Source organism: Lathamus discolor, chromosome 1, assembly GCF_037157495.1.
Source record: "Lathamus discolor isolate bLatDis1 chromosome 1, bLatDis1.hap1, whole genome shotgun sequence".
In the NCBI taxonomy this organism is placed as follows: Eukaryota; Metazoa; Chordata; class Aves; order Psittaciformes; family Psittacidae; genus Lathamus; species Lathamus discolor.
Window position 1 is genome coordinate 111,467,954 of NC_088884.1, and position 14,227 is coordinate 111,482,180.

General features: G+C 38.7%; 1 protein-coding gene across 6 annotated transcripts in view; it reads left to right on the forward strand.

Annotated features, from left to right (window-relative positions):
• Nucleotides 1–9,075, forward strand: part of TBCK (TBC1 domain containing kinase) — a 99,216-nt gene extending 90,141 nt beyond the window's left edge. For all 6 annotated transcript variants that reach the window (XM_065690607.1, XM_065690658.1, XM_065690627.1 and 3 more), the window contains one exon: nt 8,418–9,075. In XM_065690607.1, coding sequence (XP_065546679.1) covers nt 8,418–8,528 — 111 coding nt within the window. In that variant the 3' untranslated portion in view covers nt 8,529–9,075. The remainder of the gene's footprint in view (nt 1–8,417) is intronic.
• Nucleotides 9,076–14,227: the final 5,152 nt, after the last annotated feature.

Consider the following 14,227-nt stretch of genomic DNA (forward strand, 5'->3'; position numbering starts at 1 on the left):
CTGAAACGAAGTTGTCATTCTTATTGCATCACAGTAGCTAATAGATAAAATGTATGAATTATCTCCAAAGCAAAGACAAGCAGTCCTGATTTTCCATGGGATCTTTCTGACCCTTTTCAAAGCAAGAGGGAGAGGGTCAAGTTCAGGATTCTTTCTGTGTAACATATTCCTAGCCTGAAAAAAACTGTATCTTCTGCATGAAAGTGACATTTTCTCTCTCTCAGTACACTATAAAAAATGCATTTCTTGTTATAAGAAATCTGAGGCACATAGGTTAAAGTGTCCAGTTACCACCGAATTTGGGTGATTTTGTTGTCATCTTTCTCAAGCTTATTAAAAAGGCCTTGCCAGAGAAGCAAGTCCCTGCCTGCTGAAGTTGGTTTCTTGTCACAAACCTGTCTTAAAAACGCAAATGGATACCCATTAAACTTCATAGGGCGATCTGAAGATTAGATGTTGCATAGAATACTAAAGGGCAGGTGCATTCATGCTTCTAAGACAGATACATTTAGTTAGAAGGGTCCAGTGAAGTCTCTGAGTGAAAGTAAATAGAAATTAGGTGATAAATTTCTTGAAATGTTTCCACTATAATCTTTTAGATTCTACATTTCCTTGTAAATATTCTCTGCAGAAAAGTGATTGAACAAGGTGAATGAAAACTGAAGGTGCTTTCTGTTTGCAGGGATGGAGGGGTTCCTTATGATTCCCAGAATGGCTTTTTTTTCATGTTTGTTTTATTAAGGCATCACCATCCCTTCTGCACTCAGACTCAGAGACTACTGAAATCAGCAGGTGCCTCTTTGTTGCCTTTAAAGAGGAAGAGATTAACTAAGACTGAAAGACTTAATCAGCAACAATCCTGCTGATTGTAACTCTACCCAAAACTTGGTTAAGTCTTCATTATTTTATTCTGTAAAGTTTGTATTATTGTAACATGCATAGTGAATGCATGTTTTCCTTCATCAACAGAAAGTAGCCCGTATGTTGCTCTTCACACAGCCTGAGAAAGATGCTTGGGCTACCAGCCAGGAGTGGTGTTCTGCTTTTGAAATTCTGCCCGCCAGTGTCTTGGGTTAGTTTGCTCTGAATGCCTAAGGTACAGCAGAGTGACCTAAATATTCCCCCATCCAGCTAGGTACGAAAGAGGAAAGGGGGAAAATGAAAGATGGAGTCTCAGGAGCAGAATCTGAGTGTTCCTTTTCCTCTTCTGAAGTGGGTGCCAAGGAAAGCAGGCTACTTCTAAACCTCCAAATAGGTTCCCTCTCTTAATTTTTATTGAGACCAGTGGCTACAGTTACCATAAAATTTAGTTGGTTATTTGATGTAGACATTGTTTGGCACATTTGGGTGCCTTGTTTCACAGAGGTTTGGATGTTCCCAAGATGAAGGATTGCAGAGCCCTCCACTTTACCTGTTGAAAATATCTGACATATCCTGGACAGGCTGGAGAGTTGGGCGGGGAGAAACTTGATGAAATTTAACAAGGGCAAGTGTAGAGTCTTGCATCTGGGGAAGAACAACCCCATGTACCAGTACAGGTTGGGGGTTGACCTGCTGGAAAGTAGTGAAGGGGAAAGGGACCTGGGGGTCCTGGTGGATAGGAGGATGACCATGAGCCAGCAATGTGCTCTTGTGGCCAAGAAGGCAAATGGCATCTTAGGGTGCATTAGAAAGGGAGTGGTTAGTAGGTCAAGAGAGGTTCTCCTCCCCCTCTACTCAGCCTTGGTGAGGCCGCATCTGGAATATTGCGTCCAGTTCTGGGCCCCTCTGTTCAAGAAGGACAGGGAATTGCTTGAAGGAGTCCAGCGCAGAGCCACAAAGATGTTTAAGGGAGTGGAACATCTCCCTTATGAGGAGAGGCTGAGGGAGCTGGGTCTCTTTAGCTTGCAAAAGAGGAGACTGAGGGGTGACCTCATCAATGTTTACAAATATGTGAAGGGTAGGTGTCAGGATGATGGAGCTAGGCTTTTTTCAGTGATATCCAGTGATAGGACAAGGGGCAATGGGTGTAAACTGGAACATAGGAAGTTCCACGTTAATATCAGGAAGAACTTCTTTACTGTAAGAGTGACAGAGCACTGGAACAGGTTGCCCAGGGGGGTTGTGGAGTCTCCTACACTGGAGATATTCAAGGCCCGCCTGGACAAGTTCCTGTGTGATGTACTGTAGGTTACCCTGCTCTTGCAGGGGGGTTGGACTAGATGATCTTTTTAGGTCCCTTCCAACCCTTGGGATTCTGTGATTCTGTGACTTCTGAGAGATGCTGGCAAGCAGGATCTCAGCTCTTCTCAATCATCTGGGAGATCTGTAAGGACAGGAAAGATGAGAGGTGATGAATCCTGAATCCTGGAGTGGTGCTGTCAGGGTCCAGAGTTTTCATTCAGGCATGTCAGCCTTGGGTTATACTGTCTTTGTGGGCTGCACCTCTGAAAGAGCACCCTTGTCCTTGTATGAGCTTGCATGGTTTAGGTTGTATCCATATGACTCAGGGGTACTGCATTGTAACATAGAATTATCACTTTCTGGGGCTGTTTTTCAGCTCTAAAGTGTTCCCTAAACTGTATCCAAATCAGCTTTTGAAGGGGACTGACTGACTGCTTCAGGAGGGAATGTATCCATTGTGTGGGAAGTCTAGTGACTTTTGTCCTAATATTTAAGAAGAAATAGGGCAAAACTGGCAGTTTTAGTAGTGTTAGTAAAAAGTACTGAAAATCACAAAGGTTTTTTGCTAACAAGTATTCCTTTGAACGATTTTCAGCATTTAGGGCAATTTTTAGACTTGGTGGGGTGGTATAATCTTTCAGGAAGACTCCGGCTTTTGTTTTTATATTCTAGCCAGCTGCTATGCATCTTTATAAAATTACATATTTCTGTTCACTAGCAGCATTTTTTTTTCTGTTGAATCAAAAATAGAGTAGATTTGCTTTCTGCATTTTAATTTAACAATCCGTACAACTGTATTGGGTGAACGGAACATATTTTGGTCAGTATAAATTAGCTGCATTACAACAACTAAATCTCTGCGATTGAGTTTTCAAGTGCTCACTCTCAGCCTGGTGTTGGGGTTTTTTAATAGATTTTTTAAATGGAAAAGTAAAAATGCAGGTGTTTAAAATTTATTACTTGGAGAAATGTGTTTATCTCACTTTAATCCTTGGTAAAATTTATTCTGAAACCAGCTATTAAATACTTTGTGTAGGCTTGTTTTCAAATCTTTGCATGTAAGTTACCTTTAAGTGACTGCTGTATTTTTGCACTGATGGAATAGGAAGTGCTCCTTTTTGGCCAGATCTGCATGTAAGGATTTTTCCTTGATCTTGTTAGAGCAGGTTGCTTTTGCTTTTTTTTCTTTCTTTTTTTTTTTTTTTTTAAGTGTGCTTTTTGTATTTCCATTCAGTTTATGCTATTAACCATTAACTAGGCGGTGTTTCATTGATATGGGAGGCTTCAGGGGCCTATTTTTCCCTTGGTGTTAAAATGCCATTTCATTTCTCTGGAACCCTTTAATATAAGAAGAAAACAAGTAGCTCAGTAAAACACTCTTGTGTGCTGGGTCTACATTGTGGCATATGAAAAGTATTGTTTAAAAAGCTCTAGACTGCTCATGTTGACTATGCTGTGCTTTCAGAGTGGTGACTGAAGTCATACAGCAAAACAGTTTGCAGTCCTTAAGAGGTTTGTGTGCATGTGCTTATTAATGAAAACCTACTAAAAATCTTGTGTCAATGGATGAGTGCTACAAAATTGGGTTGATATTTCTCCTCCAGCTTTTAAAGTATCTCTTTGTATTCTGACTCTTTCAGAATATGATATTAACATTTATACCCTGGTAACATTTGTCACATCAGTCTTTTTTTGGTATTCCGGTACAGTATGATACTCCTTCCCTCCCAACTTGCCCTTTAATTACAACCTGTCACAAGAATGTCTGAAGGTGAATAATGTGTACATAGCAACCCTGATGGCTAGCCTGAAGGGTGCTGGGAATGATGCCACTGAAGCTGTTGTGTTATTAAGACTCTTTGCTGTAGACAGTCTAAAAATGTGATATGCCTGGTGTAATATATTTGACATACGTGAAAGCTGTGATTTCACTGCTTGGAACAGGGTAGTAGAAACATTTTGATAAATGCTCCAGTGTGCAGATTATTAAGGTTCTTGATGGTACTTAAAGAAGCAGTCCTGTTATGGCGTTTGTATTGACAGCAACACCAATACAGGGTAAAATGTTTAGTATTTGTCCAACTTTTGATATGGATTTGCTGTGGTCTTGTCTGTCTTTAAAAGCCTGACTTCTTGTATCTGCATGAAAGAGTCTTAGCTAACTCTTTTCAAATGTAAATTACAAATTTCTGGCTCAGTTATGCTCACTGGGAAAGCTGTTTTATCTGGAGTAGATTAATGCATTACTTAATAGAGAAATAGTGTTTCCATAGTTTTCACCAAAGCCATCACATAGTAGTCATTAAACAAGTTGTTCACATATTCATCCTTTCATATGTAATATTTGCTGTGAAAGTAGAAGGAGGAAGTTCAATTGAAACACTAGATGCAGCCAGTAAAAGCACAGTAAGTAACTGAACATTCTTGGAAAGTGCATTTTGAGGAAAGGCCACATGAGGCAGAAAGGGAAAAAAAAAAAAAGCCTTAGTCTTGTAGCATCCCTCTAATCCTCTGCTTCAGACAAGCATAACTCATTTAGTCCAAATAGTGGTGTTGTCTAGATGGAAACAGAAGCCCTGCAGAGGACTGTCATCCGTTGGTGTTATGGGGAAACAGATATATCTCAGAAGTAATGTCAACACAAACATTTGATAAATTTGAGAAAGTATAATCAATATGTAAATGACATAAGGTCCGTTTCTATTTAAAATCAACCTGAATAGTGGAAATTTCATTGTGCACTATTTTTATAGGTTTCAATAAATCTCTTTTTAAAATGTAGGTGATTTACAGGTTACTAAGGGTGATGTAACCTATTTGCTTATCTCCTCACTGTGTTATCTTCTGTCTTAAGAGCACCTCTGTAAATTAAGTTGTTTAGTGGACTACAAATTATGTATTCAGGTACCTGTCATTAAACTTCTAGTTGACAGTTTATGATAGCATTTGGAAAGGAAATAGAGCTCATGTGTGAATTGCAAGGTGGCAGTTTCTGCTGTAAAAAGTCTGTGGCATTAATTCAAAAAAACACCTTGAGCTTTTTTGTGGACCACTGATTTTTTTCAACTTTTTAGGATTTTTTTTTTTTTGTTTCTTGGGTTTAAGTTACTGACATTTGAATGTTAATGAAGGTCACATTGTGGAAGAAAACTGTGTAGCTATTTCAAATAGTTTGTCCTCTCATGGCACTCCATCATTACACACGCCAGAAATAACACTTTCATGTGTTTTGAAAACATGGCTTCATACAGTATATTTTGGCAGGCAAAGTTACCAGGTGGTGCTGGAACATTTCAGAAACATGGTGAACAAGCTGCTTTTCTTGTCTGTGACAGACATACTCCTCTGTCTGGGAGAGGAAGTCACAAACATGTACTGAGGAACAGAACTATAAAAAGTCAAAGCTTTAACTAGGAAGACTGCAGTACTAGTTAGCGACTACTTCTAAATCTACTCTTCACTGAAAGTTACTGTTTCTACTTTCAGTGACACAGTGTAAGAAGGCAGAAGAAGCCTTGACACTTTGCAGTTGTGGAGACAGGTGTATGTGCGAAGCTCTTGGACGTTGATACTTGAAGTATGATGGCACCTCTCAGCTTATGGCAATATACATGCCTTTGGGCTCCTGACTTGCAAATAATTCACACAGTGGTAGGGTACCAGTAGCAGTACTCTGCTTACTGTATTTTCCCTGGCTGTATGTTGAGATGCAGTATTTTGAGCTGTATTTGGAGCTTTTTTCACCGAAGATATGTAAACAACTGCAGACTGTTCTGTGACAACTTACAAGAAAAGAAAAAGGCAGTTCATCTTGTGTTACATCATCTCATCGTGCTCTTGTACCTTCTGCCTGTCATTTGCTAACAGCCACAGATTCTGTTGCATGCTTCACGGAGGCCCTGCAAGAAGTGAGAGATTCCTCACAGTAAGATTATAAAGCAACCCCTTGTCATATGTAGTGAAGAAAATTTATTTCCAGCCATAGGCTGGTTACTAAAGCAGCTCTAAAATACAGAGGGACACAGGCCTTAATGCTCAACCCCTAAATGCAAAGCATCTGTTTGCCTATTTTCATATTTTCTAATATTACATGGTATATTAGTTTTATTATGGCTGGGCATCCAAACACTTGGAGCAGAGCTTACAATTTGTTATCTGAAGTGTAAAGTTATCAGTAGACAGAGAGTGGAACCTCTCTGCTGACACATGGGACACTGTACTTGCCAACTAACATGCTGTTTCCTCTCAGTCTGAACGCTTGTGGCCATTTTTTACTTCTGCCAGTTATGAGCAGCATTAGTGTCTGAGACAGAGCACCATCCATTAGTCACAGGTGGAGAGCACTGTGAGGTGACAGATAAGTACATATGAAGTAGAGATGTCTGGTAGGAGTATTTCGCTAGGAATGTATGCTATTTTTGTACCTCATGGTATGCACAGCTGAGCACTGTTTTTGACAAACAGAAATGTCTTTGTCTCTGTTTTACTGTACACCACAACTTCATGGACTATGATTACAGCAAGAGGTAGCTGGACTCTCCCAATGATACCTCCGTGCATATTAGACCATCAGAAAGCCTCTCTAAAAGCCTGGCATTTACTTTTCTCAGGAAAACTGGCATCCACATATAGTCTAACTTTACTATTAGCTGGTTTGATTGTTTGATTATGGGGATTTTTTTTCATTTGATCCCTTGAATCCTGTACTGACTTGACCCAAACTAATGGGAGAAGAGATTGTTGAATTTCTTTTTCATCTTCCTTAAGCAAGTAACTGAAGTAAACATAACAGTCAAAATGTCCTGACTGATCACTATGACCTCTTACTCTGTCTCAACAAGTCCTCTGTGGTTACAGGTCATGTACTAGTTGCTCATGCCCTGGTTAAATCCATCCTGAAACACAGAGAAAGGAATGCAGTAGCTATATCTGACCCAGTGAACAGAAATGAATTCCTTGCATATACAAAATACCTTCAGTGTAAAGCAAAAGTTCTGGCTTGGAAGGAGTTTAAAACTTTGCTCCTATGAACTGTTACCTGGTAAAGAGATTATTTCAGGATTTGTACTTGATCAGGTAATCATGTAGTACATCTTGTTCTGCGTTAGTACCTGTTATACTATCACAGGTAATTAGAAGGCATGTAAACATGAAAAGAAGTCCCATGCATTAAGTTTGGATGGTGTGTCTACGGCTGTTCTAGAGTTGGTAATTTGGTTCTTCGTGCAAAATTAGTTCTTTGTGCAAAGTTAGTTATCTGGATATCATACTTACACAGGGTTCTGGAATAGTATTATAAATTATTTTAAAGAGTTGAAAAGGGAATTAAAAGTGTTTTACATAGCCCATTTGGAAGCACCCAGTAATTTTATAAATAGTACTAATTTTTCAGCTATCTCAAAGATTGGCATGGCAGGGCAGTTTTTTTCACAGCTATTGCAAATAAAGTAAAAGGGTTATAGTTTCTCTATTAATCCATTTTGGTGGCTTGCTTTTTAATGTATTGCAGTCAGTATTTAAAAGGCAAGTTTGACATGTGATACACAAAATATTGTTCCTTTTTTATTTTGATATTTTAAAACTTTTTTGTATTTTTAATTTTTTAATCATTATTGTTATTTTGTTATACAAAATATTGTTCCTTCATCAGTATAGCAACTTGTCATGAAGCAGCGACATGGAAACTGGCAACTGCTGTATAATGGGTTAATTGAGGAGAAGCTTTCAGGGACTGGGGAGGGAGGAGGGAGATATGCTTGCCCTGTGTAACCGGCCAATGGGCAGACTAGGGGCAGGGGAAATGCAGCTGCTAGACCCCAAATTCATATTTGACATCTGTGAAATTAAGTCATGTCAAACAAGTTTGACAGCTAAGCAGATATTATACCATTGAACTATAATGCTTGTGTATTTGGGATTCTACAGAAAACAGTCGGGATTTAGACTAATGCAGAGAAAAATACCTGTTATTTCGTACTTTGGGAGGAGTTCCAGCAATTACCTGAATATTAGAAAATCCTGCCTAAGCAGAGATAACTAAATTTCAGGGTTATCAGTGATGCTTTCATGACCACCAAACTGATTCCAGCTGTTTCAACACAGGTCCTGGGTTCCTGTGTTGGACTAGTTGGTGCAAAGAAGGAACTTCTAGGGCCCAATAATTTTTTCTTTTGCTTAACTTGCCACACTGAATACAAAGTTATTTTGATTTAAGGACTGTAATATACAGCTTGCTAATGATGTATCTGTTTCAGTTTGCAGCTCATCTAGTGAAAAACAAATATCCAAGGGTATGCATCCTAGATGGAGGAATCAACAAGATCAAGCCAACTGGTCTCCTCACTGTTCCTTCTCCACAAATTTAAGTGACTTTAAACATTCAGGACAATCTGTCTGAATAGGGGAATCTTACCTGAACCCAAAGGGCATTATGGCATCTTCACTATACAAGCTATCATGATGATCATGTCTTATCCTGCAGATCTTGAGCACAGGATCTTTGTGTTTATTCTTTGGTGTAGAGCTTCAGTTGGAACAGACGAAGACTGTAAAGCTTCAAGCTTTCCAAGAAACCTCTTTCAGCACTGTTGTAGTGCACAACTAATTGAGCAAGTCTGGACACAAAAAGAGTAACTCAGCTGACATTTGGTAGCTTATAAATATTTATGCAGAACAAAGTAAACTAGCACTGGATGGCTCTAAGCTGCATTTAAATAGATTATTTTTCAAAAGTATTTTACTGTGAATATTGAGAGTTACAAGCTGAAACTGTACCCTGTGTGTATCCTGTGAAATAAGTGTGTTCTTGAATATTTTAAAGAGTAATTGCTGCATCTTGTAACCTACTTTCTTTTTGAGAAAGCATTTTTTCATCTGGATTAGAAATAAAGATGAGTCCCAGATTGGAAGTCACTGTAAGAGCTGCTGCTGAGTCAATTCAAACTATATCCTATCCTACAGAAGTGGAGAAGGCCTGCTCCTCCTTGGAGAATTTAACATTCTATTTCCACAAACACAGCAAATGCAACAATTTCTAAAACAGTTACATTTGCCGGAAAGGTAGGCTGTTGACAATACTATGACTTATGACTATACATCAGATACTTCATGAGTAATAGTTCTTTCCCATTTTAGAATCTCATGCCTTAAAAAGAAACACTGCAATTTTTACATTTGACAGTAATCACTCCTGTATGAAGTGGAGGTGCAAATTTCTGTTTGGTTTTCTGCTCTTTGAGCTAGTGGTGTCAATTTTGGCCTTTTTTTTTAAATCCTGCTTCTTAAACATGAACTGTAAAACTGACAGATTGAGACAATAAACCTGTTCCTAAACTAAACCTGTTTCTGAACTTCCACTCATCTCCACCAAGTGCTGTAGATGAGTGAAAGCAGGCTTCCGCAAAGGGCATAAGGTGACTGTGCACTAGAGATGTGGAAATTGCTTTGCAATAAGAAGCTAAAAGTATTGAAATCACAGACAGAAACGGGAAATGGCATCTCTCTGTTGCTGAAAAGCTAAATATAAATTTGATTCAGACAAGTATCATCTTTCTTCATATGTACAAACAAACCCACCCTAATTTCTCCCCATTAGAATCCCAGGTTAGCTTTGCTAGCTTGTCATATCCATAATTCTAAAAATAATGTGGGAGAAAAAAGGCTAGGAAAAGAAAAGAATCTGTCTTCAAGAATGCCACTTGAAAATAGTACACTTAATCCAGCAAAACCGGGTGTGGTGAGACTGACAGTATGGCTATGAAATTAAATGGGAATTTGATATAATTTATTGTAGAAGACAAGAAACTTTAGATTGCTTTTTCTACAGTTTTAAAGTTTAGAAAACACTGGTGTGACATGACACTTAATGATCACTTAAATGTATGGATTAAAATGTATTTCATAAAATGAAAAATTATACCAAACATCTCTTTACATGGTTACAGTTGCCTGTTAGTTTGTGAACTTGACACCATACTCTTTATTAGATCATTATTTAGGACACAGCAGTTTATATGATACAACCTCACTGTTAGGGTGATGAGGATTTGCTCTGGAAGGTATGGTTATCTTATACGTTAGCTGAGGATTTTATAGCATGAATAGTTTCTAGTTTGGCAAATGGAACATTGCAGCAGCTAACATTATTTCATTTTTCTTCTGTCATAAGTGAATTCCAAAACAGACAGTTGTAAGAGAGAGGGTCACTGAGAAGGCTGTGAATAGTTTCTATAAATAATTGGCAAAATGATCACTTGTTCTGTGGGGTTTGGTTTGGGTTTGGTTTTTTTTTTTTGGAGGGGAGAGGGTTGGTTGGGCTGGTTTGTTTTAACTGGAATCATGGAAGACAAGACCTTTAAGAAGATGCTGAAAGAGGACGTCTTTGTTCTCGCCTGTGCGATGATCAGATTTTATCCTGAATCTTCAGAAGCTAGTCATTAGCATTATGTGCTGTCTCCAGGGAGGTTTAGCCTTGCCAGAGCTGTGGTTTGAAAATTTTATTGAAAAAGTATGATGAATAAAAAACAGTATGGGGGAAGGAATGCACCTTTTAGCTCTCTATCTTGGCAGTGATTTGTCTAAAACAACTCTGTGCAATTAGAACATGCTGATACATATACAGGCTTTCTTTGGTCTAATGTCAGCATAATTTACTGAAGCTTTCAAGAAGTTTTTTACTTTAAAAATCCAAGATACCTGGAGGAGTGACTGAGTTAAAGGATCAGAAATGAAACTTAGGGACATATCATCACGTTCCTCTGTTAGCAGAGGATTCTACAGCAGTTTCTGGTGAGGCCCTAACTTTAAATTTATCTGGAGACAGAGAGGAGCAATGAGGTTACTAACAAGCTTCCTGATATTACAAAATCATCCACTGATCCAAATTGTGCCAGGCTGCATGTAGAACGAGAAAGACCTTGTGATACGCAGTGTCAGATTCGCTATGAAAGGGTACACATGAGGCACTGGAGAACAACAGTTTAAATCATATTCAACAGTGAATTCGTTGACAGATAAGATATCATTGCAATCGCAGCAGCCAGAAAGCCACACAGGATATTATTCTGGTTGTGAGGAAATAAATTAACAAAACAAGTTATGCCATCAGGGAATTAACGCCTATGGTACATTTTGAACACAGCATAGATGTGATACACAGGGTTAGAATGGACACAGAACAGAGTCAGAATAAGATGATGTTAGTTATGTTGACCGAAACTCTTCAGTTGGGAAAAAGAGGCAACCAAAATAGAACATCCCATCTTTTGTGGAAAGTACATCCTTAAAATGGGAAATTTGTCACCAGAAGAGGCCAACAGTTTATAAAAATACCCGTAATGAAGGATTAGGCAGCTTTATGGAAGAGCTCTCTTTCTCACAGTTTACCACAATAGTTGAGAAACAGTATTCAACTTGGGGTTTTCCTGATCTATTGATTAAGAGATGCTGAGAGAACGGAGCTGCCTGACAAGTTCTGTAGCAAACAGCTGGTTATAGCTGCCAGTTGCTGGTGTACCTGCACTTACTACTTTAGTCAGCATTTTTGAAACTGTGCCTATAAATAGGCATACTGTGCCAACTTACTTTAATTCAGTTATGCAGGACAAGCACTTGGTCACAAAATTGGCTTCTGATTTCCTTTTTAACAGAGAAGGAAGATTCTTGCATTTTGTGGAAATTTATCCTTAAAGAATTTCATCTAGTTTTTGAGGTATTTACCAAGTTTAAAAGCACCAAAATGTATTTGCTCTGTAACCCCACCATTTTTGGCACTGCTCTGGTGGAGCAAGCAATTATCAGGTTTCGTAGAGCTCTTGAAAGATTTCTGGGGGCCAGATTTTCTGAACATGTATATTTCTAGCACCTTATTCCAGCTATACCACTGACATCTGTTCTAGACTGCAACTGGATGCCATAAAGTCTAGTAAGAGGGGAAAAATATATGTATATGTTCTATGCTGATGTCTTCTTCTGCTAGCAGAAAAATGTCCTAACTATTTCCCACTCTTTGGCCTGGAAAGGGAAGCCTCTCCTAGTCTGTTTTTTTCCCACCATTTTGGAAACATCCTGAAACTGTCCCCACCACCTGGGCCGATAGCTTCCTGCCAGGACATGCAAATTCCCCACAGGAATGCCAGGTGGGCATCTAAGGAGAACAGCAAAGGAACAAAAAGAGGAAAACCCTCTTTTAGCAGTCTTAGACAGACAGTGGACTGTTCTCCTTTAGACAAGACATAGTCCTTTGAGATTTTTATTACACTTTGCATCTAAGTTTTATGGTTGTTGGGTTGGGTTTTTATTTGCTTGGGGTTTGGTTTGGTTTGGTTTTGGGGGTAGGAATGTCCCAGGTGGATATCTGTCCTATTTGGTCTGCCTTTTTGAGCAAAGACCAAGGCTATCTGTTCTTATCCTAGGAACCTCCCTTCCTGGACCTGTCTTGTTTCACTTTGTCATCCTGGTTTCTCTAAATCTAGGATATCTATGACCATGATATCTTCCCAATTCAGGATGGGAACAACTTGCCTTGTGTAGCAGAAGGGAGGAAGTTGTGATGTTTAGTTCACCTCAGCTTTCATTAATCTGGTTCACTTCAGGTACTTCTGGTTTGTTGTTTGGGTTTTGTTGGATTTTTTTTTTTTTTTTTTTAATTTAGCATGAGTTTTTGCTTTTGATTTATATTCTCCCCACTGGTAGTCTAAGTTATTTGGTAGTTAGTCTTTCTGCTATTTCTGAAATAGAAACAGTAACCATAGCAGCTCTGGAGAGACAGGTATGTATTCTTTCACTTAAGTGATTTATTTTTCCAGTCCCCTGAATAATCTCTAGAAGTGTGAAGGGCTAAATAATTTGTCAGACTGGGTAAAGGGTTTCAGTACCATCCTTTCCTTGCTTATTTTTCCAGGCCTTAATCTACTATTAGGCTAACTGACAAGACAACTACGCTTCCTTTTTGCTATCCCTCTATGCCTTTGTGTAGACATAATCTGTGTGAGCACAACAGAATGATTCAGTGTTCTTTCTATGACCTTGTGGATATCACTATCTAGTCTTCACTTTCTGTTCTAGCCAACTAAGGAAGATACCCCAAGATATAGGAGTACGTCTGAGCTGGACTTCAGAGCTGCACCACACAAAACTCAACAAAAAACCCCAAACAAACGCAAACTCAAATAATATGAGCTCTTCAGCAGCTCTATCACTCATGTTACTATTCAGGGAGGTACTATGAAAGCCTGTTAGTTTTGTGACCTGAGGCATACTTGCTATTCCTATTTGCAGAGTGTGAATGTTGTCCAGAATATCCCTTCCAGAGATTTAATTTACATTTGCAGTTTTGGTCTCTTACCAAGTTCCTTCAGTTAATATAAAAACTTTATCTTTATTTAGATTTCATAGCGTTCTGATTGAGTTACTAGGAGGTCTGGGAATTGTGTGGGAATGAGTGTGCCCTTTTAGTCTCCCATTTCCAGTTATCTTTTCTTTCCTGATGAGTCAGACTGGCCTCTCTCACTTTTGTGTTAGAAACTTAACTACTGCCATCAATATTATCTTGCTATTTTTAATTCTTTCCTCTGGGCCCAACTTGTGAAGATTGACTGAAAGAGTTATTCCTCCCAAAAGAGTGTTTCTTTCCAGGACAAGTAGTGAAACTTGATCTGTGCTGACTGAGCTAACATCAGATTTGTGTATTACACTAGCAAAACTATGTTTTTTCCTTTTTCTTTGAATCCCAAGCTATAATGCTAATATTGTCATTAATTTAGATTCCCAGCCTCAGTAGAGAGCTGATGCCAGAAACTGCTTTCTGATTTAGAAATAGTGTTTCATTTGCCTTTCAAGTAATCATGAAGCTCAAAGTTTGCTGCTGGTGGTGCCTTTTAAGTAGTTATACTAAAATACCTATTGGACAACAGTTTGTGTCCTATGACAACAGAGTCTGTATTCCACTAATTTAGGTTGACAGATTCATCACGTACTACCATAAGCATGTGCTCAAACATAATCCAATATTGCAGTGTGGCTGTTGTCTTCTATTAGCGTTTAGTAAACCAATGTTATGTAGAGT